Source organism: Ailuropoda melanoleuca, chromosome 14 (genome assembly GCF_002007445.2).
Source record: "Ailuropoda melanoleuca isolate Jingjing chromosome 14, ASM200744v2, whole genome shotgun sequence".
NCBI classification, from domain to species: domain Eukaryota; kingdom Metazoa; phylum Chordata; class Mammalia; order Carnivora; family Ursidae; genus Ailuropoda; species Ailuropoda melanoleuca.
The window spans coordinates 8,751,295-8,778,937 of record NC_048231.1 but is presented as its reverse complement, the minus strand read 5'-3'; the positions used below and the strand labels follow the sequence as shown (position 1 = coordinate 8,778,937).

Here is a 27,643-nt window from a genome sequence, read left to right as displayed (position 1 = left end):
ACATCACATCAACTTTCTTTTTTTTTCTACCTGATGCTGTGGTACTGGGATCAGGGCTGCAACTGTGCATGCCAGAAGCAGGATGATCCTTAAGTAGAAACTATTAACTATGCCTTTAAACCTTTATGTCAGAGTTCCTAAGGGCCTAATGGGGTGGATTATGCCTGACTCCATGTGGCCAAATTGGGATTGACAGTGGATGCAGCTATATTGCCTGGTGTTTGAGATTGCTCACTAGTAACCCTACCTTGTATGAATGGAAAAGGACTAAGCAGGTGGCACTTGTTAAATGAGTATTACTGGTGGCAATCTGGAGCAGCACAGTGGCCAAATCAACTGTCTCATTAAAATATTTTCAAAGGAAAAGTCTGAGTAAAAATGGAAAGAAGGAGGAATGGTAGCTGGAGGTAAAGGAATGAATAAATGGGTTCTGCAATGAGGGAGATCCAATATATTGCTGTCTCAAAATCCTTAGAACAAGAGAGGATATTGTTTCTTAGCTCAGTTGTAACAGATGCCAGAAAGGTTAAAGCCATATGTTGCTGAGACTACTCCTACTTTGGGAACCTGACAAGCCTGTAAACCTGAGCAGCACAGTTCTGGGAGACATCTTGATCATATGATATGATGATAGACTAGGATAACTGTTAACATCTATGTAGGACCCCAGTAGAGTGCCAGTTTCTTTTAACTCGTATTTCAGGTTATATCTACAACTCTACTGTGAAATGTTATAATACTGTCATTGCTAGTAAGATTATGATACTGATATTGATGATCATATGTATTGGGAAATTGAGTTAAATCCTCCTCAAAATGTAATACCAATGGAAAATGACTGGCCTGAACAAGATAGCTCATGTTTGTGGTAAACAGTTTTGTACAAATGTATCACAGGATAAAAATAGTAGCAGATCAAGGTAAAACATCAGTATTAGCACAAAAATATGAAATATGTATAATGGCTTTAGAGCACAAATTAACTATTTCTCAAATTTATCTCTATCCCACACTGGCTCCTCTATATCTTAGACATATTCACACTGATACTGTTGTTATATCTGTAATATAAATGCTATAGGAAATATAGATGCCCCGCCAGACAAATACAATCATTTTTCTACGAGAGAGCTTTGGCCAAAAGCCAGGGGGTAGCTTGTATAATGAAGAATTAACTTTACCCCAAGAGTCTGGCCTTTGCTTTCTGTTCCTGGGATGTGATAAGAGTGTCTTTGTTGCCTGGGAACTTTGGCACCAGACAGTGTAACAGTGCGATTTATGATGAGGGCTTTGGGCATTTGGTATCAGTTTTGCTTCTGGAAGGTGTTGGAGACTAAAGGAAACAGCCTAACCTTTGGAAAGGGCTAGAGACTAAAGGCCAGCATTGTGGGCAGTATGTGATGAGCCCCAGTAAAAACTCTGAACACTAAAGGCTTAGAGCTTCCCTGATGGCAAAACGCCCTGTGCTGTTATACATTGATGTCAAGAGAGTAATGCATTCATGATTTTACAGGGAGAGGATAACAGAAGGTCTGCATTTGGTACCTCTTTTCTACTCTTGCTTAACTTTAATCTGTATCCTTTCTGTGTCATAAAGTCTAACTGTCAGCTTAAAATCTTTTGGTGAGTTCTGTGAGTATTTCCAGTGAATTACTGAAACTGAGGGTGGTTTTGGGAATGCACTAAATTGCAACCATAGTGAGGGCAGTCTCACGGAGTGCTCTAACATTTTGGTTGACTAACTCTCATAGTTGCCTAAAACTTTATGCTAAATCATATAAATCTCATGGTTGCTTACCTGAGATCCTTTCTTGCTACCTGGCAGGTTAATTATGAGAGTTTTCCCTCTGATTCCACATACAGGTCTGAAAGGAAAGAGAAACTGGATGAATACTAAATTGCAATGAATGGTTGGTTTAAATACATTCAACAAGGATCAATCATTGTACTTACACGTGAACAACTGTTTTAGAATAAAATTGTTACAACTAGAGATTTACCAATTGCTATACAAATTGAGCACTCTGACGGAGGTTTTTACAATAATGGTTAGTGTGGCAGACTGGAAAAATGTACTGAACATGGAATCAGAATAAATTAGCCAATTTAAAGAAATAATGGCCAAAATATCTTCTTTCTCAAATTTAGCTTCTTATACATATAGTTCTAAGAGTTCAATGAGATATATTAAAAATGTCTAGCACAGCAAGATTTATGTTCAAAAGTCTAACTCAAAAAGCACTCAACAGTTGAGTGAGACTTACATTTGAGCTCTTGCTTCTTAGAAAAGGGTGTAAATTTTAAAGTAAAATAAGGTTTCTCACAAATGAATGGCAGTGGGGAGCGTTTGGAGAGCTTAGCTGCTGAAAGATCCATTGAAGAACATGGGCAAGTAAAAGTAGAAAGGTCTTTCAGAGATCACTGTAAATTTCCAGCCACTTTTAAACCAAGTGGTTAGATAAGAAACATAAACAGTAGAAAAGCACTGGAAGACAGTGGCCCTATTTCATTCTTTTTCATGTAACTGTCCAGTTTTTCCACCATTTACTTAAGACACTATCCTTTCCCCATTATATATTCTTGGTTCCTTTGTCATGAATTAATTGACCATATATGCATGGGTTTACTTATGGGTAGTACTCTATTTTGTTCCACTGATCTGTGTGTCTGTTTTTATGCCAATACCATATTGTTTTGATTACTACAGCTTTGTAATATAGCTCGATCAGGAAGTGTGATGCCTCCAGCTTTGTTCACCTTTCTCAAGATGCTTTGAATATTTGTGGTCTTCTGTGTTTCCATTAGGAATTAGGAATGACTGCTCTATTTCCGTAAAAAATGCCATTGGAATTTTGATAGGAATTGCACTGAATATGCAGATTGCTTTGGGCAATACAGACATTTTACTTTACTTTTAAATTAAATTTAATTTTAAAGATTTATTTATTTAACACATGCGGAGAGAGAGAGAGAGTGAGCACAAGCAGGGGGAGTGGCAGAGAGAGCAGGAGAAGCAGACTCCCAGCTGAGCAGGGAGCCTGATAAGGGGCTTGATCCCAGGACCGTGGGATCATGACCTGAGCTGAAGACAGACACTTAACTGACTGAGCCCCCAAATACGGACATTTTAATAATATTAATTGTTTCAATCCACAACCATGAAATATCTTTCTATTTATTTGTCTTTAATTTTTTTCATCAATGTCTTGCAGTTTTCAGTGTACAGGATTTTCACTTCTTTGATTAATTTTATTCCTAATTTTATTCCTTTTGATGCAATTATAAATGGGATTGTTTTCTTAATTTCTCTGATAGTTCATTATTGGAGTATAAAAATGCAACTGATTTTTAAATATTAATTTTGTATCCTGCAACTTCACTAATTTGTTTCTTAGTTCTAATTTTTTTTTTTTTTTTAGTGAAGTCTTTAGGGTTTATTACATATAACAGCATGTCATCTGCAAATAGACAGTTTTACTTCTTTTCTGATTTGGGTGACTTTTATTTGCTTATTTTTCTTGCCTAATTGCTCTGGCTACAACTTCGGTACTACGTTGAATAAAAGTGGTGAAGGTAGGTGTCCTTGTTTTGTTCCTGATCTTGGAAAGAAAATGTTCAGTTTTTCACCACTGAGTATGATGTTAGCTGCAGGCTTGTCAGATGTTATTATATTTAGGTACATTCCTTCTATATCCATGATGTTGAGAGTTTTCATCATGAATGGATGTTAAATTCTGTCAAATGCTTTTTCTGCATCTGTTGAGAGGATTATATAATTTTTTTATCCTTTATTTTGTTAATGTGGTCTATCACATCAATTGCTGTGGATGTTAAACCATCATTGCAACCCTGGAAAAAAAATCCCACTTCATCATGGTCCTTTTAATATACTGTTGTACTCAGTTTGCTAATACTTTGTTGACGATTTTTGCATCTATATTCATTAGGGATATTGACCCATATTTTTCTTTCTTGTAGTTTTCTTCTCTGGTTTTGGTATCAAGGTAATGCTGCTCTTATAAAATGAGTTTGGAAGTGTTCCCTCCTCTTCTATTTTTTGGAAGAGTCTGAGAAGAATTGGTATTAATTCCTCTTTAATTGTTTCATAAAATTCAATAGTGAAGCCATATGATCACTGACTTGTTGGAAGGTTTCGAATTACTGATTCAATCTCCCTACTAGTAATTGGTCTGCTCAGATTTTCTATTTCATGATTAAGTCATGGTAGGTTGTATGTTTCTAGAAATTTATCCATGTCTGGTAGGTTGTCCAATTTGTTGGCGTACAATTGATCATAGCAGTGTCTTACGATCTTTGTATTTCTGTAGCATTCAGTTCTAATGTTTCCTCCTTTCTAAATTATTTTATTTAGTTGAGTGCGCTTTGTTTTCTGTGAATCTAATTTTTAAAATTTTTTCAAAGTATCAGCTCTTAATGTTATTGATATTTTCTGTTGTCTTTTTAGTCTCTATTTCCTTTATTTCTGCTCTGTTCTTTATCTCCTTCCTTCTAATAACTATGGGTTTAATTTGTTCGTTTTATTTCCTTGAGGTATAAAGTTTAGTTATGGACTAAAGTTGTAGGCATTTATTGCTATAAACTTCCCTCTTAGATTGCTTTTGCTTCATCTCATAAGTTTTTGTATGCTATATTTCCATTTTCATTTCTCCCAAGGTATTTGATTTTGCTTTTGATCTCTTCTTTCACCCATTGGTTGTTCAGAAGCATGTTGCTGACTTTCCATATATTTGTGATTTTTCCAGTTTTCTTCTTGTAATTGATTTCTAGGTTCATACCATTATGGATAGAAAAGATGCTTGATAGGATTTCAATCTAATTAAATTTTTAAAAATTTGTACTGTGGTCTAATATATGATCTGCCATATCTCATGATATGTCATGATATATATCATGGAGTATGGACAAAGTGTGTTTGAGAAGAATGTGTATTCTGCAACTTTTGGAAGGAAAGTTCTGTTTAAGTGTCTGCTAAAGTCCATTTGGTGTAAAGTGTCATTTAAGTTCAATGTTTCCTTATTGATTTTCTGTTGGATCTATTCATTGATGAAAGTGGGGTACTGAAATCTCCTACTATTATTGCATTTTTATTTTTCCTTTCACTTCTGTTAATACTTGCTTTATATAGTTAGATGCTCCTATGTTTAGTGCATAAGTATTAACAAATGTTATATCCTCTTGTTGGACTGACCCCTTTATTATTATACAATGACTTTCTTTTGTCTCTTATTACAGGCCTTTTTTTTAAAGTCTATTTTGTCTGATATAAGCATAGTTACCCCAGCTTTCTTTTGTTTTCCATTTGAAAATATTTTTTTCCATCCCTTCACTTTCAGTCTGTGTGTGACCTTACATCTGAATTGAGTCTCCTGTAGTCAGCATATAGTGGGGTCTTGTTTTTATTACTCCATTCAGCCACTCTGTTGTGATTGGAGAATTTAGTCCATTTATATTTAAAGAAATTATTAATAGGTGTGGACTTATAATTTTATAAATTGTTTTTCTGGTGGTTTTGTAATACCTTTGATTTTTCTCTTGCTCCCTCCCTTTGTGATTTGATGGCTTTCTGTAGTGGTGTGTTTGGATTCCTTTCGCTTTCTTTTTTTGTGTGTTTCCTATAGGTTTTTGCTTTGTGGTTACCATGAGGCTTACATAAAACATACCTATAATAGCTGATTTTAAGTTGATAACTTAAGTTTGAACACATTCTAAAGTTCTATATTTTTACTCCTTCCACCATGTTTTGTTTTTGGTGTCACAATTCATATCTCTTTAATTGTATATCCATTAACAAGTTACTATGGTTATAGTTATTTTTAATACTTTTGTCTTTTAACTTTCACATTAGATATAAAAAGTATCAACACACAATTACAACATTAGACTATTCTAAATTCAACCATATATTTATTTTTACAAGTAAGATTTACACTTTCATTTGTTTTCCTGTTATTAATTATTGCCCTTTTGTTTCAGCTGAAAGAAGTCCCTTAACATTTCTTATAAGGCCAGTCTAGTAGTGCTGAACTCTTTAGCCTTTGTTCATATAGAAAACTCTTTCTCTCTCCTTCAATTCTGAAGGACAACTTTGTTGGATAAAGGATTCTTGTTTGGCAGGGATTTTTTTTTTCTTTCTTTCGGCACTTGAATATTTTGTGTCACCCCTTTCAGGTGGGCAAAATTTCTGCTAAAAAATCTATTTGTATCTTATAAGATTCCCTGTAAATAAAAAGTTTTTTTTTCTCTCTCATTATTTTTAACTTTTGACAATTTAATTATAATGTGTCTTTGAGTGGGTCTCTGGATTCATCTAATTTGGAACTTTTAGTCTTCCTGGGTCTGGATGTCTATTTCCTCCCTCAGGTTAGGGACATTTTCAGCCATTATGTTTCAAATACATTTTCTGCTACTTTTCCTCCCTTTTCTCCTTCTGGAATCCTTACATTATGAATATTAGTCTGCTTGATCCTGTCCCATAAGCCTCTTAAACTATCTTCAATTTTTATTTCTCCCCTAACTAGATAAATTCCATTGCCCTGTCTTAAAGTGTGCTGATTCTTTCTTCTGTCTCATCTAGTGTTGTTAAATCCCACTACTGATTGCTTTAGACCAGTTATGTATTCTTCAGCTATGTGATTTCTGTGTGGTAGTTTCTTATATTCTCTCTTTGTTGAAATTCTTACTTTGTTCAGACATTGTACTCCTGACCTTGATGATCATCTTTATGACCACGATTTTGATCTCTTTATCAGGTAAATCATTTATCTTTATATCATTAATGTCTTTCATGACATTTTATCTGACTGACACACACCTCTGGGATCTTTGTAATTTTATACAGCAAGTTCATCCCATCTGTGTTTATGTAGTTTCCTTTTCTAAGGGCAATGGCCATGAATTTATCCTGACAACAATGTTGTGTGTCAATATATTTCTGACTTATCAAGTACTATGGAACTTGGAATTTAATTTCCAAAAATGTAAGTCTATTTTCCAAGAATGTTTCTAAGAATGTTCCAAGTATTAACTCCCTCCACCACAGATTACTGGCAAATACAAATTCAGTTCATTTTCTATTCTAACTTTTTTGCAAACAAGCCAAGCCTGTTATATCTCCAAAAATACTTCATCTGCTCTAGGGTGACACCCTAAATAGTAGTGCTAATGAAGATATGCATATAAATTTCAATCAGTATTGTATGTGTATATGTAATAGTTATAATATCTACATCACTATTCTTCTGTGTTATGCATGTATATGCGTATGTGATACAATTAAAAGCCTAAGTATACAGCCATAAGAAATCATAACTGTTATTTTCCCTTAATCTCTTTGGACTTCTACTTCTCCAAAAAATTAGATTGGGCTTTTAGATTGGGCCCATCAGTTTCTCTGAATGTTTAAAAATTAATTTTGACTGTAGTGTCATTTGCAAATATATTCTCCCATTCCGTAGGCTGCCTCTTAGTTTTTTTTTTGACTGTTTCCTTGGCTGTGCAGAAGGACTGGTATCCAAGATCTACAAAGAACTTCTCAAACTCAATATGCATGAAATAAATAAATAAATCATAAAATGGGCAGAAGATATGAACAGACACTTTTCCAATGAAGACATACAAATGGCTAACAGACACATGAAAAAATGTTCAAAATCATTAGCCATCAGGGAAATTCAAATCAAAACCACACTGAGATACCACCTTATGCCAGTTAGAATGGCAAAAATTGACAAGGCAAGAAACAACAATTGTTGGAGAGGATGTGGAGACAGGGGATCCCTCCTACATTGTTGGTGGGAATGCAAGTTGGTACAGCCACTCTGGAAAACAGTGTGGAGGTCCCTTAGAAAGTTAAAAATTGAGCTACCCTATGATCCAGAAATTGCACTACTGGGTATTTACCCCCAAAGATACAGACGTAGTGAAGAGAAGGGCCATATGCACCCCAATGTTCATAGCATCATTGTCCACAATAACTATCATGGAAGGAACCGAGGTGCCTTTCAACAGATGACTGGATTAAGAAGTTGTGGTCCACTGGGGCACCTGGGTGGCACAGTGGTTAAGCGTCTGTCTTTGGCTCAGGGCGTGATCCCGNTGAACTACCCTATGACCCAGCCATTGCACTACTGGGTGTTTACCCCAAAGATACAGACGTAGTAAAGAGAAGGGCCATATGCACCCCAATGTTCATAGCTGCATTGTCCACAATAGCCAAATCATGGAAGGAGCGTCAAATAAATAAATAAAATCTTTAAAAAAAAAAGTTGTGGTCCATATATACAATGGAATATTACTCAGCTGTCAAAAAGAACGATTTCTCAACATTTGCAGCAACATGGACGGCACTGGAGGAGATAATGCTGAGTGNCACTACTGGGTGTTTACCCCAAAGATACAGACGTAGTAAAGAGAAGGGCCATATGCACCCCAATGTTCATAGCTGCATTGTCCACAATAGCCAAATCATGGAAGGAGCCGAGATGCCCTTCAACAGATGACTGGATTAAGAAGCTGTGGTCCATATATACAATGGAATATTACTCAGCTATCAGAAAGAACGAATTCTCAACATTTGCTGCAACATGGACGGCACTGGAGGAGATAATGCTAAGTGAAATAAGTCAAGCAGAGAAAGACAATTATCATATGATTTCTCTCATCTATGGAACATAAGAACTAGGAAGATCGGTAGGAGAAGAAAGGGATAAAGAAAGGGGGGGTAATCAGAAGGGGGAATGAAGCATGAGGGACTATGGACTCTGAGAAAGAAACTGAGGGCTTCAGAGGGGAGGTGGGTGGGGGAATGCGATAGGCTGGTGATGGGTAGTAAGGAGGGCACGTATTGCATGGTGCCCTGGGTGTTATACGCAACTGATGAATCATGGAACTTTACACCAAAAACCAGGGATGTACTGTATGGTGACTAACATAATATAATAAAAAATATTATAATAAAAAAATAAAAATAAAAATTAATTTTGAGATATAGTTTTTCATCTATAGAATGTCCAGAGTCATGACAAAAAGAAAGTACTTTATCTTTACATAGCTCCTTTGTTTTAGAAAGTGGTTTATAAACACTATCTCATTTAATAATTTTTAAAAATACAAGTACTACAGTCTTAGTATATTCCAATATTTATTAAACAACTAAGGACTTGCACTATTCTGGGATAAATGCGTATTACTTCCTTAGGGAGATTACAAATGTGATACAAAACATTAAAGCATGTAAACAAATTAACTATAAGATAGTAGGTGATAAAACAAACTGGCCCAAAGTACTGTATCCAAAATAAAAGCAGTAACTTTTAGGTGAGGGTATGAGGTAATTCTTTCTGGAAGATGTAGCATTTGAGTGATTTTATAAAGGAAAATATTTGAACAGGTAGGACAAAATGGGGGGAAGGACAAGAAAAAGAGGATAGTTTAGATAGAGAAGAAATACAAGGTAAAAGCACAGAGACACAAAGGAACGAAGTGCATTTTGGTTATAGTAAGTCTTTCACCTAGTGAGAGCATAGTGTACTTAGAGGAGTAATGTGAGGTAAGAAGTACTAGTGGAAAGATGTCGCAGTTTGATAAATTATTAATTTTCAAGTGTAGTCTCTGCACCAGCAACATACGCATCATTTGGTGATTTGTTAGACATGTAAAACCTCTCATACTGCCCATCTACTCTCTTCACTGCTTTTGATGTACTGAGTTGGAAACTATGCGGATGAGTTCCAGCACTCATCATCTTATGAAGCTCTCTAGTTGATTCTGTTCCATGGTAAAGCTTAAGCACTACTGTGATAGTGTGCTTGTGATAGCATTTTGGTATTTCTTGAATTTTGGTATTAATCTTTACTATTAATGTAATATTGGCTTAGATACTGAGCCTCTCTATTTCTTAGTTTTCAAAACCTGAGTTATTCTAAGGATTAATACAATCCTTGAGATATAATGTATTGTACAGTGCTTAGAACATACTGGATAATCTATAAATACCTGGCCAATTTTCCCTTAAAAAGTACATTGGGGTTAGAATAATGAAGGTCCTGAATTCACTGTAAAGATCTAGACCTCTTTTTTAATTAAGTTTTTAATTTCAATTCCAGTATAGTTAACGTACAGTGTTATATTAGTTTCATGTGTACAATACAATGATTCAACAAGTCTAAACATTTCTCAGTGCTCATCATGATAAGTGTACTCTTAAATCATCTTCACCCATTTCATCCATCTTCCCACCCACCTCCTATCTGGCAACCACCAATTTATTCTATTTAAGAGTCTATTTTTAATTCTTCTTGTTTGTTTTGTTTCATAAAGTCCACATATGACTGAAATCATATGGTATTTGTCTTTCTCTAAGTTATTTCACTTAGCATTATACCGTCTAGATCCACCCATGCTGTTTCAAACGACAAGATTTCATTTTTTATGGCTGAGCAGTAATCCATTGTACATACATACCACATCTACTTTATCCATTCATCTATGGATGGACACATGGGTTCCTTCTATAATTTGGCAATTATAAATGATGCTAGGGTAAACATAGGGGTGCATATATCTTTTTGAATTAGTGTTCTCATTTTCTCTGGGCAAATACCCAGTAGTGAAAATTAACAGATCAGATGATAATTCTACTTTTAAGTTTTTGAGGAACCTCCATACTCTCTTCCATAGTGGTTGCACCAATGTCTGTTAGCCATTTGTATATTTTCTTTGGAAAAATGTCTGTTCATGTCTTCTGCTCATTTCTTGACTGGATTTTTTGTGTTTTGGGTGTTGAATTTGGTAAGTTCTTTATAGATTTTGGATACTAGCCCTTTATCTGATATATCATTTTCAAATATCTTCTGCCATCCCATAGGTTTCTTTTAGTTGTGTTGATTGTTTCCTTTGCTGTGCAAAAGCTTTTTATCCTGATGAAGTCCCAATAGTTCATTTTTGCTTTTGTTTCCCGTGCCTCTGGAGATGTATGTAGTAAGAAATTGCTGTGGCCAAGGTCAAGAGATTACTGCCTGTGTTTTCCTCTGGGGATCTGATGGACTCCTGTCTCACATTTAGGTCTTTCATCCATTTTGAATTTATTTCTGAGTATGGTGTAAGAAAGTGGTCCAGTTTCATTTTTCTGGAACGTGGCTGTCTAGTTTTCCGAACACCACTTGTTGAAGAGACTGTCTTTTTTTTCCGTTGGCTATTCTGTCCTGCTTTGTTGAAGATTAGTTGACCATAGAATTGAGGGTCCATTTCTGGGTTCTCTATTCTGTTCCACTGATCTATGTGTCTATGTTTGTGCCAGTACCATACCGTCTTGATGATTACAGCTTTGTAATAGAGATTGAAATCCTGAATTGAGATGCCTCCAGCTTTGGTTTTCTTTTTCAACATTATTATGGCCATTTGGGGTCTTTTCTGGTTCCATATAAATTTTAGAATTGTTTGCTGCAGCTCTGTGAAAGATGCTGGTGTTATTTTGATAGGGATTGCAAGGTACTCTGCACTATTATAATCTAACCTCTTAGAATAGCTTTTGCTGCATCCCAAAGACTTTGGATTATTGTGTTTTCATTTTCATTTTTCTCCATATATTTTTTGATTTTGCCTTTGATTTCTTGGTTGACACATTCATTGTTTAATAGCATGCTATTTAACCTTCATGTGTTTGTGTTCTTTCCAAATTTTTTCTTGTGATTAATTTCTAGTTTCATATAATTGTGGTCAGAAAAGATGCATAATATGATTTCTTTTTGAATTTGTTGAGACTACTCTGGCCTAACATGTGATCTATTCTGGACAGTGTTCCATGTGCATTTGAAAAGAATGTGTACTCTTCTGTTTTGGGATGGAAAGTTTTGAATACGTCTGTTATAACCATCTGGTCCAATGTGTCATTCAAAGCCACTGTTTCCTTGTGATTTTCTGTCTCAATGATTTATCCACTAATGTAAGTAGTATGTTAAAGTCCCCTACTATTATTGTATTATTATCAATTTCTTCCTTTATGTCTATTTATAGTTGCTTTATGTATTTAGGTGTTTCCATGTTGGTTGCATAATTATTTACAATTGTTATATCTTGTTGGAATGTTCCTTTTGTGATTATGTAGTTTCCTTTGACCCCTATTATAGTCTTTGTTTTGAAGTCTACTTTGTACAACATAAGTATTGTCACTTCAGCTTTTTTTTCACTTCCATTGCATGATAAATGTTTTTCCATCCCTTCACTTTCAATCTGCATGTGGCTTTAGGTCTGAGAGTCTCTTGTAGACAGTATATAAATGGGTCTACCTTTTTATCCATTCAGTCACCCTATGTCTTTTGTTTGGAGCATTCAGTCCATTTACATTTGATGTAATTATTGACAGGTATGTACTTATTGCCATTTTGTCACTTGTTTTATGGTTGTTTTTGTAGTTCTTCTCTGTTCCTTCTCTTGCTCTCTTGTTGTTTAAATAGCTTTCTTTAATGGTATGCTTGGGTTCCTCTCTCTTTATTTTTTGTATATCTAATTATAGGCTTTTGATTTTGGCTACTATTAGGTTTATATATAACATCTTATGCATATAGCAGTCTATATTAGGATGATTAAGTTTGAAACTATCCTGAATTAACAAATTTTTACTCCCTATCCACATTTTTATGTACATGATGTCATACTTTACATGCTTTTATTTTGCAATTACCTTGACCAATTTTTATAGATACAACTGGTTTTTACTGCTGTTGTGCTTTAACCTCTGTACTGGTTTTATAAGCCATCAATGTACTACTTTTATTATGTTTGCATGTATCTGTGAAATTTTTTCCTTTTGTTATTTTCTTACTCCTGATTATGGCTTTTTCTTTCCACTCAAGGAATTCCCTTTAACATTTCTTATAAGGTTAGTTTATTAGTGATGAATTCACTTAACTTTTGTTAGTGTGGAAAACTCTTTATATCTACTTCTATTCGGACTAACCCTTGCTGGATAGAATATTCTTGGTTGCAGGTTTTTTCCTTTCAGCACTTGAACATATCAATGCCCACTCCCTTCTGGCCTACAAAGTTTCGGCTTAAAAAATAATTTAATAGGTTTATAAGATTTCCCTCGTGTATAACTTTTCTTTTCTCTTGCTACTTTAAAAATTCTTTTTGTCACAACTTCTTGCCATTTTAATTATTATGAGTCTTGGTACAGATCTCCTTGGGTTGATTTTGTTGGGTCCTCTCTTTGCCTCCTGGATCTGGATGTGTTTTTTCTCTCAGACTAGGGACATTTTCAGATGTTATGTTTTCAAATAAATTTTATGCTCCCTTTACTCTCCTCCTTTCTGAGATATCTAGAATGCAATTTTTATTAACACTGGATGGTGTCACTGAGTTCCATTAACCTATTCTCATTTTTATTATTATTTTTTTCTATTTGCTGTTCAGTGTGGTTGCTTCCTATTACTCTGTCTTCCAAGTCACTGCTCCGTTCTTCTGCTTCTGCTACTCTACTGTGTATTCCCTCCTGTGTATTTTTTTTATTTTTTATTTTTTTAAAAAAGATTTTATTTTATTTATTCGACAGAGATAGAGACAACCAGCGAGACAGGGAACACAAGCAGGGGGAGTGGGAGAGGAAGAAGCAGGCTCACAGCGGAGGAGCCTGATGTGGGGCTCGATCCCATAACGCTGGGATCACGCCCTGAGCCGAAGGCAGACGCTCAACTGCTGTGCCACCCAGGCGCTCCCCTCCTGTGTATTTTTAATTTCAGTCATTGAGTTCTTCGTCTCTGGTTATTTTTTATATTTTCTATCTCTTTGTTGAAAGTCTCACTGAGATCCCCCTCTGTTTTCTCAAGTCCACTGAGTATCTTTTTTGACTATTACTTTAAATTTTCTGTAAGACATATTGCTTATTCTGTAAGGCATAAAACATACCTCATTTTGTTCTTTTGCTGTGATTTTGTTTTGTTCTTCAATTTGGGACACATCCTCTGTCCCCTTATTTTGTCTAACTCTGTGTTTTTTCCTACATATGAGGAAAGTCAACATCCTGATCAAGAAGAGGTCCTGTAGTGCCTTATAGTGCAATGTCCCCTTTCACCAGAATCTGATGCTTCAGGTGTGTCTCTATGTGTGTTGCATGCACATCACTGTTGTGGTTCAATCATGTTTGCCTTCAGTCCAGTTGGCTGCCATGACTGGCCCTCTGTGCTTGTTGGAAGCAGAATTTGGTCTCATGCAGTAAGGGGGTCAACCTGGGGCTGCCTTGGGCTTGCAGTTTGGTTATATCAGCTGCCTGCCCTCAGTCCGTTTGCCAGAAATTAGACTGCATTGAATTGCAGGGCACTCTCCCTGTGTTGTCCTCCAAGAAGCTTTCTTTGGTGGGTGGAGCTGGCAGTCAGATCAGATGTCTGCCCCTAGCCCACTGCTGGGGCTGCAGTTGAATTGGTATGTGTGGTTATCTTCCCTGATCCACTTTGGAGTGGTGCTGGCCACTGCTGGGGCTGCTCACAGAATGAGACATGTGAAGTACCACTTCAGAGAGACTCCTGTTGAGTAGGGCATGTTGGATGGGGCAGTCCACAGGAGCTTTTCAAAGTCCCAGGTGCTTTTCAAACTGCTGGTTCTGCACTGTATCTCAGTGGGGTTGTTTGTCATGCTGTCTTTTTAAGGGTAAGGATTCAGTTTCCTATCAGCCTCTGGTTCTCCCAGAGCCAAGTCACTGGTTTTTAAAGTTCCTAGTGTTAAGCCTCACTGACTGTAAAATCTCATGAAGCTAAGCTTCTCTGGTTTTCAAAGCTAAATGTTATGGGGATTCATCTTCCCATTGTAGGGCTCCCCATATCTGGGGTGCCTGGTGTGGAGTCTATTCTCCTCCATCTTCCATGCTTGCGGTGTCCCTCCTGTTTGTCATTAGTCTCACAAGTTAGTTTGGTTCCTGGCCATAGTTGACCAGGTCTCCACTTTTCCTACTGTTTTTCTTTTTTCTTTTTTTTTTTTTTAAGATTTTTTATTTATTTATTCAACAGAGATAGAGACAGCCAGCGAGAGAGGGAACACAAGCAGGGGGAGTGGGAGAGGAAGAAGCAGGCTCATAGCTGAGGAGCCTGATGTGGGGCTCGATCCCATAACGCCGGGATCACGCCCTGAGCCGAAGGCAGACGCTTAACCGCTGTGCCACCCAGGCGCCCCCCTACTGTTTTTCTTAATGTGGCCTCTTCTCTATGATTAACTGTGGAGAGTCTGTTCTCCCAGTTTCATTTTCTGGGTTTGTTATACTGATGTGGCTGCTATCTAGGTGTATCTGTGGGATAAGGTGAGCTTAGGATCCTACTTCCCAGGCTCTAGAATGTATTCTTAAGACATTGAGGATGACTGATGGATTCTATTTAATATTATCAAGTACTATGTCAAAAATAATAGTCTAAAGGGAGCCTGGGTGGCTCAGTCGTTAAGCGTCTGCCTTCGGCTCAGGTCATGATCCCAGGGTTCTGGGACTGAGCCCTGCATTGGGCTCCCTGCTCAGCAGGAAGCCTGATTTTCCCTCTCCCACTCCCCCTGCTTGTATTCCCTCTCTCCCTGCCTTTCATTCTGTCAAATAAATGAATAACATCTTTAAAAAAACAAACAAACAATAGTTTAAGATAAACTGAAAGGGAATGATATAAGATATAAAGAAAAAAGTCTGATAATAGAAAACACTAAACACAAGTTGAATGATTTTTGCTTCATATTCTCTGATATATCATTTTCAGTACCTTATACAGTGCCTTGTTTTTTCTAGAGATATCCTACTTCCTTTTCTGTTTTTTTCCTCCTCTTTACTTTTGGGGGAAAATAGAGGGCAGAGAACTGACTTTTTCTTTTGCCATTATTGATGTGGAAAAGAGATTGAGATGATTTCTAAGTAACTTAACATCTAATATTTAACTAGTGCTTGTTATCTGTCATATAATTTACTGGTGATTTTATACTACACTCAGAATACCCATGAGGTAGTCATTATATATCACCTTCCAGCTTTTTATGTGTAAACATATATTACCTTCCAGCTTTTTATATGTAAACAATTTTATATGTAAAAATTTCTGACACCTTTGACAGATACTACTTACCCTTTAGTTCTAACATTTAAATATTTCTACATCTGATACAGAAGATAAAATTATTATTTTTGTCAGCACTAGAGTTGGATAGCAACACATTATTCAACAAAAGGTTGAGATATATCTGTCTGAATTTATACTTATAAAATAAACCTCAGAAAAAGGAAATAGAAATAAGGATTTCTGTTTATTTTCTTTGAAATATTATTCTGTTTAACTTCTTCAAGCGTATCAAATTAGAAAATGCATAAACAGCCAGATATATTCAACATTAAATAATACAAACATACTTTTTAAAAAATAAAGAGTATATTTAAAAATCGGGTAAACTCAGCTAGTGTACTAGACTCATTAACAGACTGAATTGTCATTAACTTCAATATAAATTCATCGAGTGGAGAGCTACCAAGGAGAAAAACAAAAACAGAAAACAAGAATAAAAATCCTGAACCTATTTTCAATTAATTGTGGGATAATTTGTTATTTTTATTATTTAAAACACCTTCTAAAATATATAAAGTACGGTTACCAGAATGAATTCACTTATTCATTCAGCAAGTATTGTTTGAGTACTTACCATAGGCAAGGCAGTGCTAGTCAATAGGGCTACAAGAGTAAGTAAATAGTCTTACCCTAGGGGAGTTTACAGATTTACAGAAAAATATCAGTAGTGTTAAGATAATTAAGTAAGTGCTACGGGTACATGAAAAGGTATGTGAATGACAGGAAGAGTGTTTTAGTCTTAGGTAAGGGAGGCTAATGGTGATTTGGGAAGAGAGAAAGAAAAATCCAAGCTGCTACCTGAAAAACAGGTGTTATAGAGGCCGACTGAGAAGAACATGTCAGGCAGAGGAAATGATACGTAAAAAGGACAAGAAGCTGATGTATGTGGTAACAATGAGAACGGATGGGTGGAATCAAGTAAATATTTGTGATTCCCCAGAAAATTCATATGTTGAAATCCTAACCCCAATGTGATGGTATGAGGGGATGGGGTCCCTGGGATGGGCTTAGGTCAGTCATGAGGGTAGAGCCCTCATAAATGGAATTAGTGCCTTTATAAAAGGGACTCCACAGAGCTCTTGACCCATCATCACATAACGCTACAAAAAAAGTCAGAAGTCTACATCCTGGAAGAGGCTCTCACCAGAACCTAAGCACTCTGCCTCTCAAACTTCCAGAATCTAGAATTGTAATAAGCTTCTGTTTGTTTAGAAGTCACCCCGTCTGTGGTAATTTGTTATAGCAGCCCAAGTTAAAACAGTGGGAAATGCTGCTAAAAAGGCAGTTAGCAGAAATAATTTATATAGGCCCTGGAGAATAATCTTAAAGAATTCAGTCTGTATTCATAGGAAAATGACATTTCACTGAACTTTTGAAAAGAGGAATAACATGCTGATATTTTGTTTTCAAAAGATATCTCTGGGCTGTGATTTGAAAAACTATTTGGATAGTGGAAAACAGGAAGCAAAGAAACCAGTTAAGAGAATGTTGAAATAATAGGAGATGTGAATTAGGATGGCTGCAACAGTGATGTAGAGAAATGGACAGGTTATAGTTCTTTAAGTATATTCTGACTTACAGAAAATATAACAGTAACTTTCATATTCTAAAATATATTTTTCAAAATTTAAATACCTAAAGAATAATTTCTTAACATGGGATATTTCAGTGAAAACTGGTCCTAATCAAGAATTTTACCAAAATTTGGATACATTATGTTAAACTTATAGACATGGATATATAAAGAATATTTTAAAATAATCTTATTTCCCTTAAAAATAAATTTTTATTAAGTATTAATTACACAAAAATTTATATTCCATGTATAAAATGTAGACAATAATAAGAACCCACTTATATATCTATAATCTAGGTTAAGAGACTATTACCTATATCTTCAAAGACTACTGTGTGCCTTATCCTGATCTCAAGTCTCTTCTTTCCAAAACTCTTTTCCTGAATTTTCAAACCATTTCCTTACTTATTTTTATAATAACTTTATTGAGATAGAATCCACATACTCTACAACTTACCCATTTAAAATGTACAATTAAAATTTTTTAAAGTATATTCATAGACTTGTGCATCCATCATGCTCAACTTTAGAACATTTTTATCAGCCTGCCCAAAAAATACTATACCCATCAGCAGTCCACATTTTCTTCCAATCCCCAGCGCTACACAACCAGTAATCTACTTTTTATCACTTTAAGTTTGCATATTCTGAACATTTCATGTAAATGGAATCACATAACATGTGGCCTTTTGTGACCGGCTTCTTTTACTTAGCATAATGTTTTCAGGATTCATCCATGTTGGAGCACGTATCAGTTACTCATTCACTTAAAAAATACTCTTGCATATATGTTCATTGAAATATATTGTTCTATCCAGTTTAGCATGTTTTTGAAATTCATACAAATGGAATTATACTGTATATATTCTTATATAACTTGGTTTTCTCACTCAACATTGTGTTTGTGATATTTCCCCATGCTGATGTACATAGCTATGGTTCACTTTCACTGAGGTACCATATTCTATCGTATAATTATACCACAATTTATTTATCTGTTCTTCTGTTTATGGGCACGTTTTGCTTCCATTTGTTGCTATTACAAAAAATGCAGCTATTTAAAAACATTACATTTCTCTTTGTACATATGTGCAAGGCTTTCTACAAGGCAATGTTCTTCAACTTGCAGATTAAAGCCAATTAAAAGGGCAGTAAACTGATTTAAATAGGCATAAGTAGCATGCCAAAAAAACCAAAAAAGAACAGAAAATATCAGAATGCCTTCCTTATTGCTAGGATCATTGTTTCCTAAACCTTTTGTAACTTCTATATACATATATATGCATGTATGTGTATACATATATATGTAATACATACATACCCAAATAAAGACATACACACACACACACGTGTGTGTGTGGTATAAGGATTACAATGTAAAATATATTTCTTACTGTGGCTCATGGTCAAAAAGTGTAAGTTACCTCTCTAGGGTATATTACTAGATGCAGTTTATGAGTCATAGTAATAAGCAGACGTGCATCATTACTATATAAAAACAAATCATTTTCCACACTCCCATCAGCAGTATTGCTGCCTATCCTGGCAAAGGTGGATGTTGACAGGTTTTTTTTTTTTTAATGTTGTTTGAATGACTAGATGATAGATAAGTAATAAAGCAACTACAGTAAAATGTTAACAATAGAATTTAGGTAGAATCTATAAAGGGTATTCACTGTAAAATTCTTTCAATGTGGTAATGTAAAAGGTCAAGGTAAAGTTGTCTCAACTTCTAACAGTTTTTTACAAAGCAATACCATACTAGAATATCCTTATATTCTAACCACAATTTGGCTGATATGATCCTATAAACAGCTCCGATAAAAACCACTGCCCCTAAGAAGCGTCCAATAGAGTTACTAGAAAAGAATTACACATTTCACCTTGACCAATTTGGACAATGTTATCCTACTGATTTTCTTCAAATTTCCTATTCACTATCTTTATCCTATTTTCCTGTCTTTACAAATGTATAAGCACCTTACTGTTCATTTATATATTGGCCTATTATTTTTGTTCTGTAACTTATGTATCTTCATCTGTTTCTGCAGGGTGTTTAAGACTTGTAAAGTTCTGGAGGGCAGGTATGAACCCTTTTGTATAGCATCTAGTAGAATGTTATGATCATTTATGCATTTAATAAACCCATTTTTATGTAACAAGGGAAGTTCAGAAAATTGAGCTAAAGTTACAATCTCCACATCATGAAATAAAAAATAAACACAAAATAAACCTTGCAAAATTTGGCTCTATTTAAAAAAATATATTTCGGATGTATAGGATAGCAATTGATATAATCTTGATCTTTTATCTAACAAACTAGATGAATTCTTCCATTGGTTTCTATATAGATAATCATGAAGCTCTGTTTCGACCTTTTCAATGCCTATACTATTTATTTCTTTTACTTTGTACAATGTTGAACAGAAGTAGTTACAGTAGAACTCTTTGTCTTATTCCTAACCTTAAAGAGAAGACTAATAGCATCTATTAACTGTATTTGCTTGATCAGTTAAAGGAAGTTCCTTCTAAACCTAGCTTGCTAAGAGCTGTTATTCATAAATGGGTGTTGAATTTTATTAAATGGTTTTTATAAATCAATTAGGAAGACTGTATGATTTTTCCCCTTTAATTTGTTAATGTGGTGATTCATGTTAATCAGTTATCTAATGCTGAACCATCTTTGTATCCTTGAAATAAATCAATCTTGGTCCTGATGTATTACAGTTTTTTATATATTGCTGGATTTGGTGTGTTAATATTTTGAAGTTTTTTTCATCTATGTTCACCATGATATTAGCTTATACTTTTCATTGTTTCAAGTATTCTTTTCTGGTTTTGGTAACAAGATTATTGTAGTCTCATAACATGAATTAGGAAATGTTTACATTTCTACTATTCTCAGGAAGCGCTTATGTAAGATTGGAATTATTTGTTCCTTGAAAGTTGTATTGACTATGGCTCTAAAATGAACCAAACTGTTTTTAAAATATAATTTATTTTTTTTGAACATTACATTTACTGAAAAATTGAGAAGATTAAAAATATAGAAAGTTCACATATACCCTGTACCCAGTTTCTCCTATAATTAACATCTTACATTAGTATGGTATATTTTGTTACAATTAATAGACCATTATTGGTATATATCATTAACTAAAGTCCATACACTGTTTATATTTTCTAATGCCCTTTTTCTGTTGCAGGATCCCATCCAGACTGCCATATTACAACATTTAGTTTTCAAGTCTTATTATGCTCCTCTTGTCTGTTACAGTTTCCCAGACTTTCCTTGGACTTACTGACCTTGCCAATTTTGAGGAGTACTGGTCAGTTATTTTGTGGGGTGCCCATTACTCAAGTATGTCTGATATTTTTCTCATAAAACTACAGTTGTGGGATTTGGGGAGGAAGACCACAGAGGTAAAGTGTTATTTTCATCACATCATATCAAAGGTACGAAATCATATCATGATACATGAATGTTACTGACTTTGATCGCTTAGTCAGATTTCTCTACAGTAAAGTTACTCTTTTCCTTCCCTTTCCATACTGTACTCTTAGGAAGGAAGTCATTGTGTGCAGCCCAAACCAAGGAATGGGGAGTTAACATGCCCCCTCCTTGAGGGTAAAGCATCTACATAAATAATTTGGAAATCTTCTCTATGAAATATTTGTTTCTTTTCCCTCAGTATAAATTTATTCAATCATTTATTTATATCATTATTGACTCATGGATATTTATACCTTGGGTTATAATAAAGTACTACTACATTTTGTTGCTCAAACTGTTCCATCTTCCACCATTGGGAGCTTTGTCAGTTGGCTCCTATGTTTCTTCAACATGCATCCATCAATGTGGTTTTTTGTTTGCTTTTTTGAGCACTTCCTTACCTTTGAGCACTAAAAGATACTTTAGGCTTATCTTGTATATTTCTTGCCCCACTCCTGGAACTATCCATTTGTCTGAAGAGAAATTCCTTTTATTGGTCAATAGTATTAAAAAACCAAGATGTGAGCATTAGGTATGCTTGTTGTTACTGAGGTATTATTTCCTTTGGACCCTTTCTGATGACATGGGAAAGGAATACACGTGTAGATACTTGTGTAGCTACTTCTACAAATACTTCTATCTGTAACTATTTGTATGGTTAATATTAAATTAATATTAAGCTAAACATGATTAAAATTAAATATAATCTTAAACTAAACATGAATCCATAGTCATGTCTCCAACTCTGAATACATGGATCATTCTAGGCTCCTCCTACTGTAAATATGTGATTTCTCTAGTAATGAGAAACATGGTTCCCACCAATCACCATCCATTTACTTAATTGTTCAAACATAGATGGCAAACATATAGAGTAATATCAGAATTGTTAACCCATACTTCCAAGGGATAGAACTAACACCTAGAATAAAGTGCTTATATACAGTTCCTTTATCTATAGTCTCACAAACACCATTTATACCCCCGACCCTTATCCATGGTTTCACTTTCCACAGTTTGTTTCCCATGATCATTTGCAGTCTGGAAGATGATCCTCTTTGTAACATATCATTGGAAGGTCAGTAGGAGCCTAACACTATGTCACACTGCCTATATAATTCATCTCACTTCATCACATTACATAGGTATTTGATCTCACATCATCATCATAAGAAGGGTGAGTAGAGTATAATAAGATATCTTGAGAGTGAGACCACATTTATATAACTTTTACTACAGTATATTGTTATAATTGTTCTACTTTATTATTAATTATTGCTGTTAATCTGCTGTGCCTAATTTATAAAACTTTATCATAGTTATGTATGTATAGGAAAAAAACACAGCATATACAGGGTCTGGCACTATCTGTGGTTTCAAGCATCCACTGGGGGTCATTGAATGAATGTATACCTTGTGGATAAAGGATGACTACTGTATGGTGACTAAAATAATATAATAAAAAATATTATTATAATAAAAAAATAATCGAAATCATACAGTGTATTTGCTGACCACAATAGAATCAAGTTAGAAATCAATAACAGAAAGATAACAGTAAATTCCCATACACTTTGAACCTATACAAAGTTTATAAACTTCTAGATAACCAATGGAGCAAAGTCTCAAAAGAAATGAAAAAAAAAATACTGCAGTGATTGCAAATGAAAAGACAATATATCAGAATTTGTGGGATTCACCTAAGACCGTGCTTCTAATACATTAAAAAGGACGTAAAATCCCAAATCAACAATATACGCTCCCGCCTTAAGGACCATATAGAGCAAAATAAACTGAAAATAAAGAATGAAATCATAATGAGCAGAGATCAATGAAATTTGCAATAAAGAAAAAAACCAATGAAACAAAATCTCATTCTTTGAAAATATCAATAAAACTGAAATATCTTAAGCAAGACTGAAAAGAAAAAGAAGACAAATTACCAATATAGGAATGAAACAGTAATATTAATAAAGAGAGTTAAGACAAAAACATAATAATCCAAAGATACAAAGAAAACTTTACATACATAAGTGAGATAACTTAGATGGAATGGATGAATTCCTTAAAAAGGACAAAATGCTACAGTTAATCAAATATAAAATAGATAATTTGAAAAGCTTTACAACTTTTAGGGAAATTGAATTTACAGTGCAAAAACTCTAGAAAAACAAATCTCCAGGCCATATGGTTTCACTGGTAAGTTTTACAAAATGTTCAAGGAGAAATTAATAGAAATTTTACATAAACTTTTCCAGAGGATAGAAAAGGGAACACTTTATTCTACTTTTTTATGAAGCTAATGTTACCTTGACAGTAAAAACATATAAAAAGATTTTAAAAAACCCTCTAGATCAGTATCTCTTATGAATATATAAAAATTCTTACCAAAATATTAGCAAACAGTTTTCAGCAATATATAAAAAGAATGAAAAGAAAAAAAAAAGAATGATATGACACAACCCAATGGAGTTTATTCTAAGGATGCAAGACTGGTTCTATATGTAAAAAAGTCAATCAACATAATCTATCACACTGACAGGCTAGAAAAAAATAGATCACATAATTTTATGAATTTATGCAAAATGCATATCAATATCCACTCATGATAAAAACTCTCAGAAAAACTTGGAATAGAAACAGAACAGAAACTTTCTCAAGCTTAAAAGCTTTTACAAAAAGCCTACAAATGACAGTATACTAATTGATTAAAGACTGAAGCCTTTCCCATAAGATCAGGAAAAAGGCAAGGATGTCCATTCTCATCATGGCTACTGAATACGGTGGTGGAAGTTCTACTTAGCACAACTGGCTAGGAAAAAAAATCAAGGCATGCCAATCAGGAAGGAAGAAATAAAACTGTCCCTATTTGTAGATAACATAAATGTATTGAAAATATGAAACTCTCAAAAAAAAAAAGCAACAGAAAATACCCTCCTAGAACTAATTGTACTAATATTTAAGCAAGGTTGTAGTACATAAGATCAATATACAAATTATATTACTACAAAGAACAAACTCATGGTTGCCAGAGGGGAGGGGAGTAGGGTGATTGGTGAAATGGGTGAAGGGGATTGGGAGGTATATAAGTTTCAAGTTATGGAATGAGTATATCCCAGGGATGAAAGGTACAGCACAAGGAACACATAATGTTGTATGGTAACAGATGGTAGCTACATTTGTGGTGAGCATGGAATAACGTATAAAGTTGTCAAATCATTATGTTGTATACCTGAAAGTGACGTACTATTGTGTGTCAACTATACTTCAATAAAAAAAAATTAAAAATAAAATACCATTTACAGATTTCTGATGTCCAGTACTGCATGTTAGAAAATTGGGGATTGCCACTCCATCCTAATGACAAGCAAAAGTCTGAATGGACTGAAAAATCAACACTTTCTGGATCTGTAAGAGATGGGAGATACAGGGCAAACTGCTGTCTCCAAGACTGAAGAGACCAACAGGCAAAACGGAAAGTTCTGGCTTACCAGAGCAGAGACTCTCACAAGGAAATAGCTACAGGAAACAGTTCTGAGGTGGGAAAACCTGGTTTGTAATTAATGAATTGCTGGATGCTATGGACAAGTGGAAGTTAAAAATTCCAGGAGGACCCAGTCATAGGGGAGCCTCCAAAATATTATGAGATTTACTTCCAAGAGCATAACCAGGTTCCTACAGAAGATAATGAAGAAAAATCTTTGTGCTTCCAGAAAGGGAAGAGGAAAGGAACCATTCTGAAATACTGTCAGCACTGTATTCTTCTTAGTAAGGCCTGACTTCAGGGTAAGAGCATAATCGGCTGGGATATTATCAGAGCCTAACTGACCTGGAAGAAGCAATATACCCAACTTCTGCTCACTAGTCATGCTATCCCACCTAAGGTTGGGGGTGGTGGTGAGAAAGAAATGAGAAACATTTGTGAGGTGCAAAGCCCAGAGGCATAGGCTCACTAAAGGACTGAGACCTAATTATAGGACTACAGAACACCTCCCTTCCCCGAAATCTCATCACCATATTACTAAAGGACATCTAAAACATTTCTTTTTTTGTGGAGAAAGGGGAACCTCTTGCACTGTTGGTGTGAATGCAAATTGGGGGAGTCACTCTGGAAAACAAGATGGAGATTCTGCAAAAAGATATAAATAGAACTACCCTATGATACAGCAATTGCACTACTAGGTATTTACGCAAAGAATACAAAAATTCTAATTTAAAGGGATACATGCACCCTGATGTTTATAGCAGTATTATCTACAATAGCCAAATTATGGAAATAGTTCAAATATCCAGTGACTGATAAATGGATTAAGATGTGGTACACACACACACACACGCACGTGCACACATACACACACTGGAGTATTACCCACAAAAAAGAATGAAGTCTTGCCATTTGCAATGATGTAATGAAACTACAGAGTACTACAGAGTACAAAGTGAAAAAGTGAAATAAGTCAGTCAGAGGAAGATAAATACCATATGATTTCACTCACATGTGGAATTTAGGAAAAAAACAAATGCGCATGGGGGCGGGGAAGAGAAGCAAACCAAGAAACAGACTCTTAACTTTAGAGGACAAACTGATGGTTACCAGAGGGGAAGTGGGTGGTGGGATGGGTTAAAAAGGTGATGGGAATAAGGATTAAGATGAGCAATGGGTGTTGTATGTAACTGCTGAATGCTAAATTGCTCACCTGAAACTAGTATTACACTGTACATTAACTAACTGGAATTTAAATAAAAACTTAAAAAATAATCTAAAAGGAAACACAGTTCCTTTTTATCTAGTATACAATGTATGGCTATCAAGAAAAAAAATTATAAAGGCATACTAAAAGGCAAAAAAAATTTTTTTTTAAAAAGAGAGCAAACATCAGAACAAGACACGGCAGGGATTTTGGAATTATCAGACCAGCAAATTAAAACTAAGATTAATATGCTAAGGGTTGTAATGAATAAAGTAGATAACATGCAAAAACAGATGGGTAATGTAAGCAGAAAGTTAGAACCTAATAAAAGAACTAAAAAGAAATGCTAGGCGTAAAAAAAAAAACAACATTGAATAGTAATGAAGAATGTCTTTGATGGGCTCATTAGTAGACCAAACACAGTTGAGAAAAGAATTTCTGAGCTACAGGATATATCATCAGAACCCTTGAAAACTGCAAAGCAAAAAGAACAAAGACTGAAAACAAAATAATAAAATATCCAGGGACTGTGTGACAACTACAGAACAAATAACATACGTGTAATGGGAATACGAGAAGAGAGAAAAGAACAGAAGAAATACTTGAAACAATAATTCTTGAGAATTTCCCCCAAATTAATGTCAGACACCAAAACCACAGATTCAGGAAGCTCAGGAACTTCAAGTAGGATAAATGCAAAATGAAAAACAAAAAAACCCCCAAACTACACTTATGCATATAATTTCAAACTATGGAAAATCAAAGAAAAAGAATCCTAAAAGAAGTCAGAGAAAAAGCAAAACAAAACCCTTACCTAAAGAGGAACAAAGACAAGAATTACACCTGACTACGCCAGAAGCCATGTAAACAGGAAGAAAGTAGAGGGAACTATTTAAAGTGTTGTAAGAAAAGAATAACCGACTTAGAATTCTGTACACTGTGAAATTACCCTTTTAAAAGTGCAGGAGAAATAAAGGCTTCTCAAATAAAAATTGAGGGTATTTGTTGCCAGTAGATCTGCCTTGCAAGAAATGTTAAAAGAAGTTCTTTAGAGAAAAGGGAAATAATGTAGGTCCTTACATAGAGCATAAAAGATGGAATAAGTGAAAGTAAAATAAAAACTTATTTTTCTCATTCTTAATTGATGTAACATATAACAGTTTTTTCAAAATTATAACACCAATAATATATTCAGTTATATATGCTTATGTATGTATCTTATGTATATATGTATGCTTATAAGTGAAATGAGTGACAGCAGTAATACAAAGGATGGAAGGAAGGAATTAGGATAATTTTATTACAAGGTATTCCCACTGTTTGTGAATATTATGGTGTCATTTGAAAGTGGACTTGGGTTAATTGTAAATGTACATTGTAAACTCTAAGGCAATCACAAAAAAAGTAAAACAAGAAGTATAGTCAACAGGCTAAGGAAGGAGGAAAAAACAATCATATATAAGGCTCAAACCAAGCAAGAGGTGGAAAAGCAGAAGATAAAAATAGGAATGAAGAACCGCAAAAATTGGAAAAAGTACTAAATATGGTAGACATTAATCCAACTATATTGATAATCACTATGAATGCCAATGGTCTAAATGCATCAATTAAAAGACAGATTGTTAGACTCCCAACTATATGTTGTCTAGAAAAGTCCCACTTTAAACATAAAGATACATATAGGTTAAATGTAAATGGATATAAAAAAGTATATCATGTTAACATTAATAAAAAAAAAAAGCAGGAGTAACTATATTAGTTTCCGACAGTTATCCATGCTAAAGAA

The 27,643-nt window shown here is 34.7% G+C and overlaps 1 protein-coding gene across 14 annotated transcripts in view; it reads right to left on the bottom strand.

Moving 5' to 3' along the window:
- Positions 1-27,643, bottom strand: part of GPHN (gephyrin) — a 609,565-nt gene that overhangs the window by 244,549 nt on the left and 337,373 nt on the right. For all 14 annotated transcript variants that reach the window (XR_004620093.1, XM_034642048.1, XM_034642043.1 and 11 more), the window contains one exon: positions 1,799-1,865. Coding sequence is in view for 13 of the 14 variants with exons in the window: in XM_034642048.1 (XP_034497939.1) it covers positions 1,799-1,865 (67 nt within the window). In the remaining variant the exon portion in view is untranslated. The remainder of the gene's footprint in view (positions 1-1,798; positions 1,866-27,643) is intronic.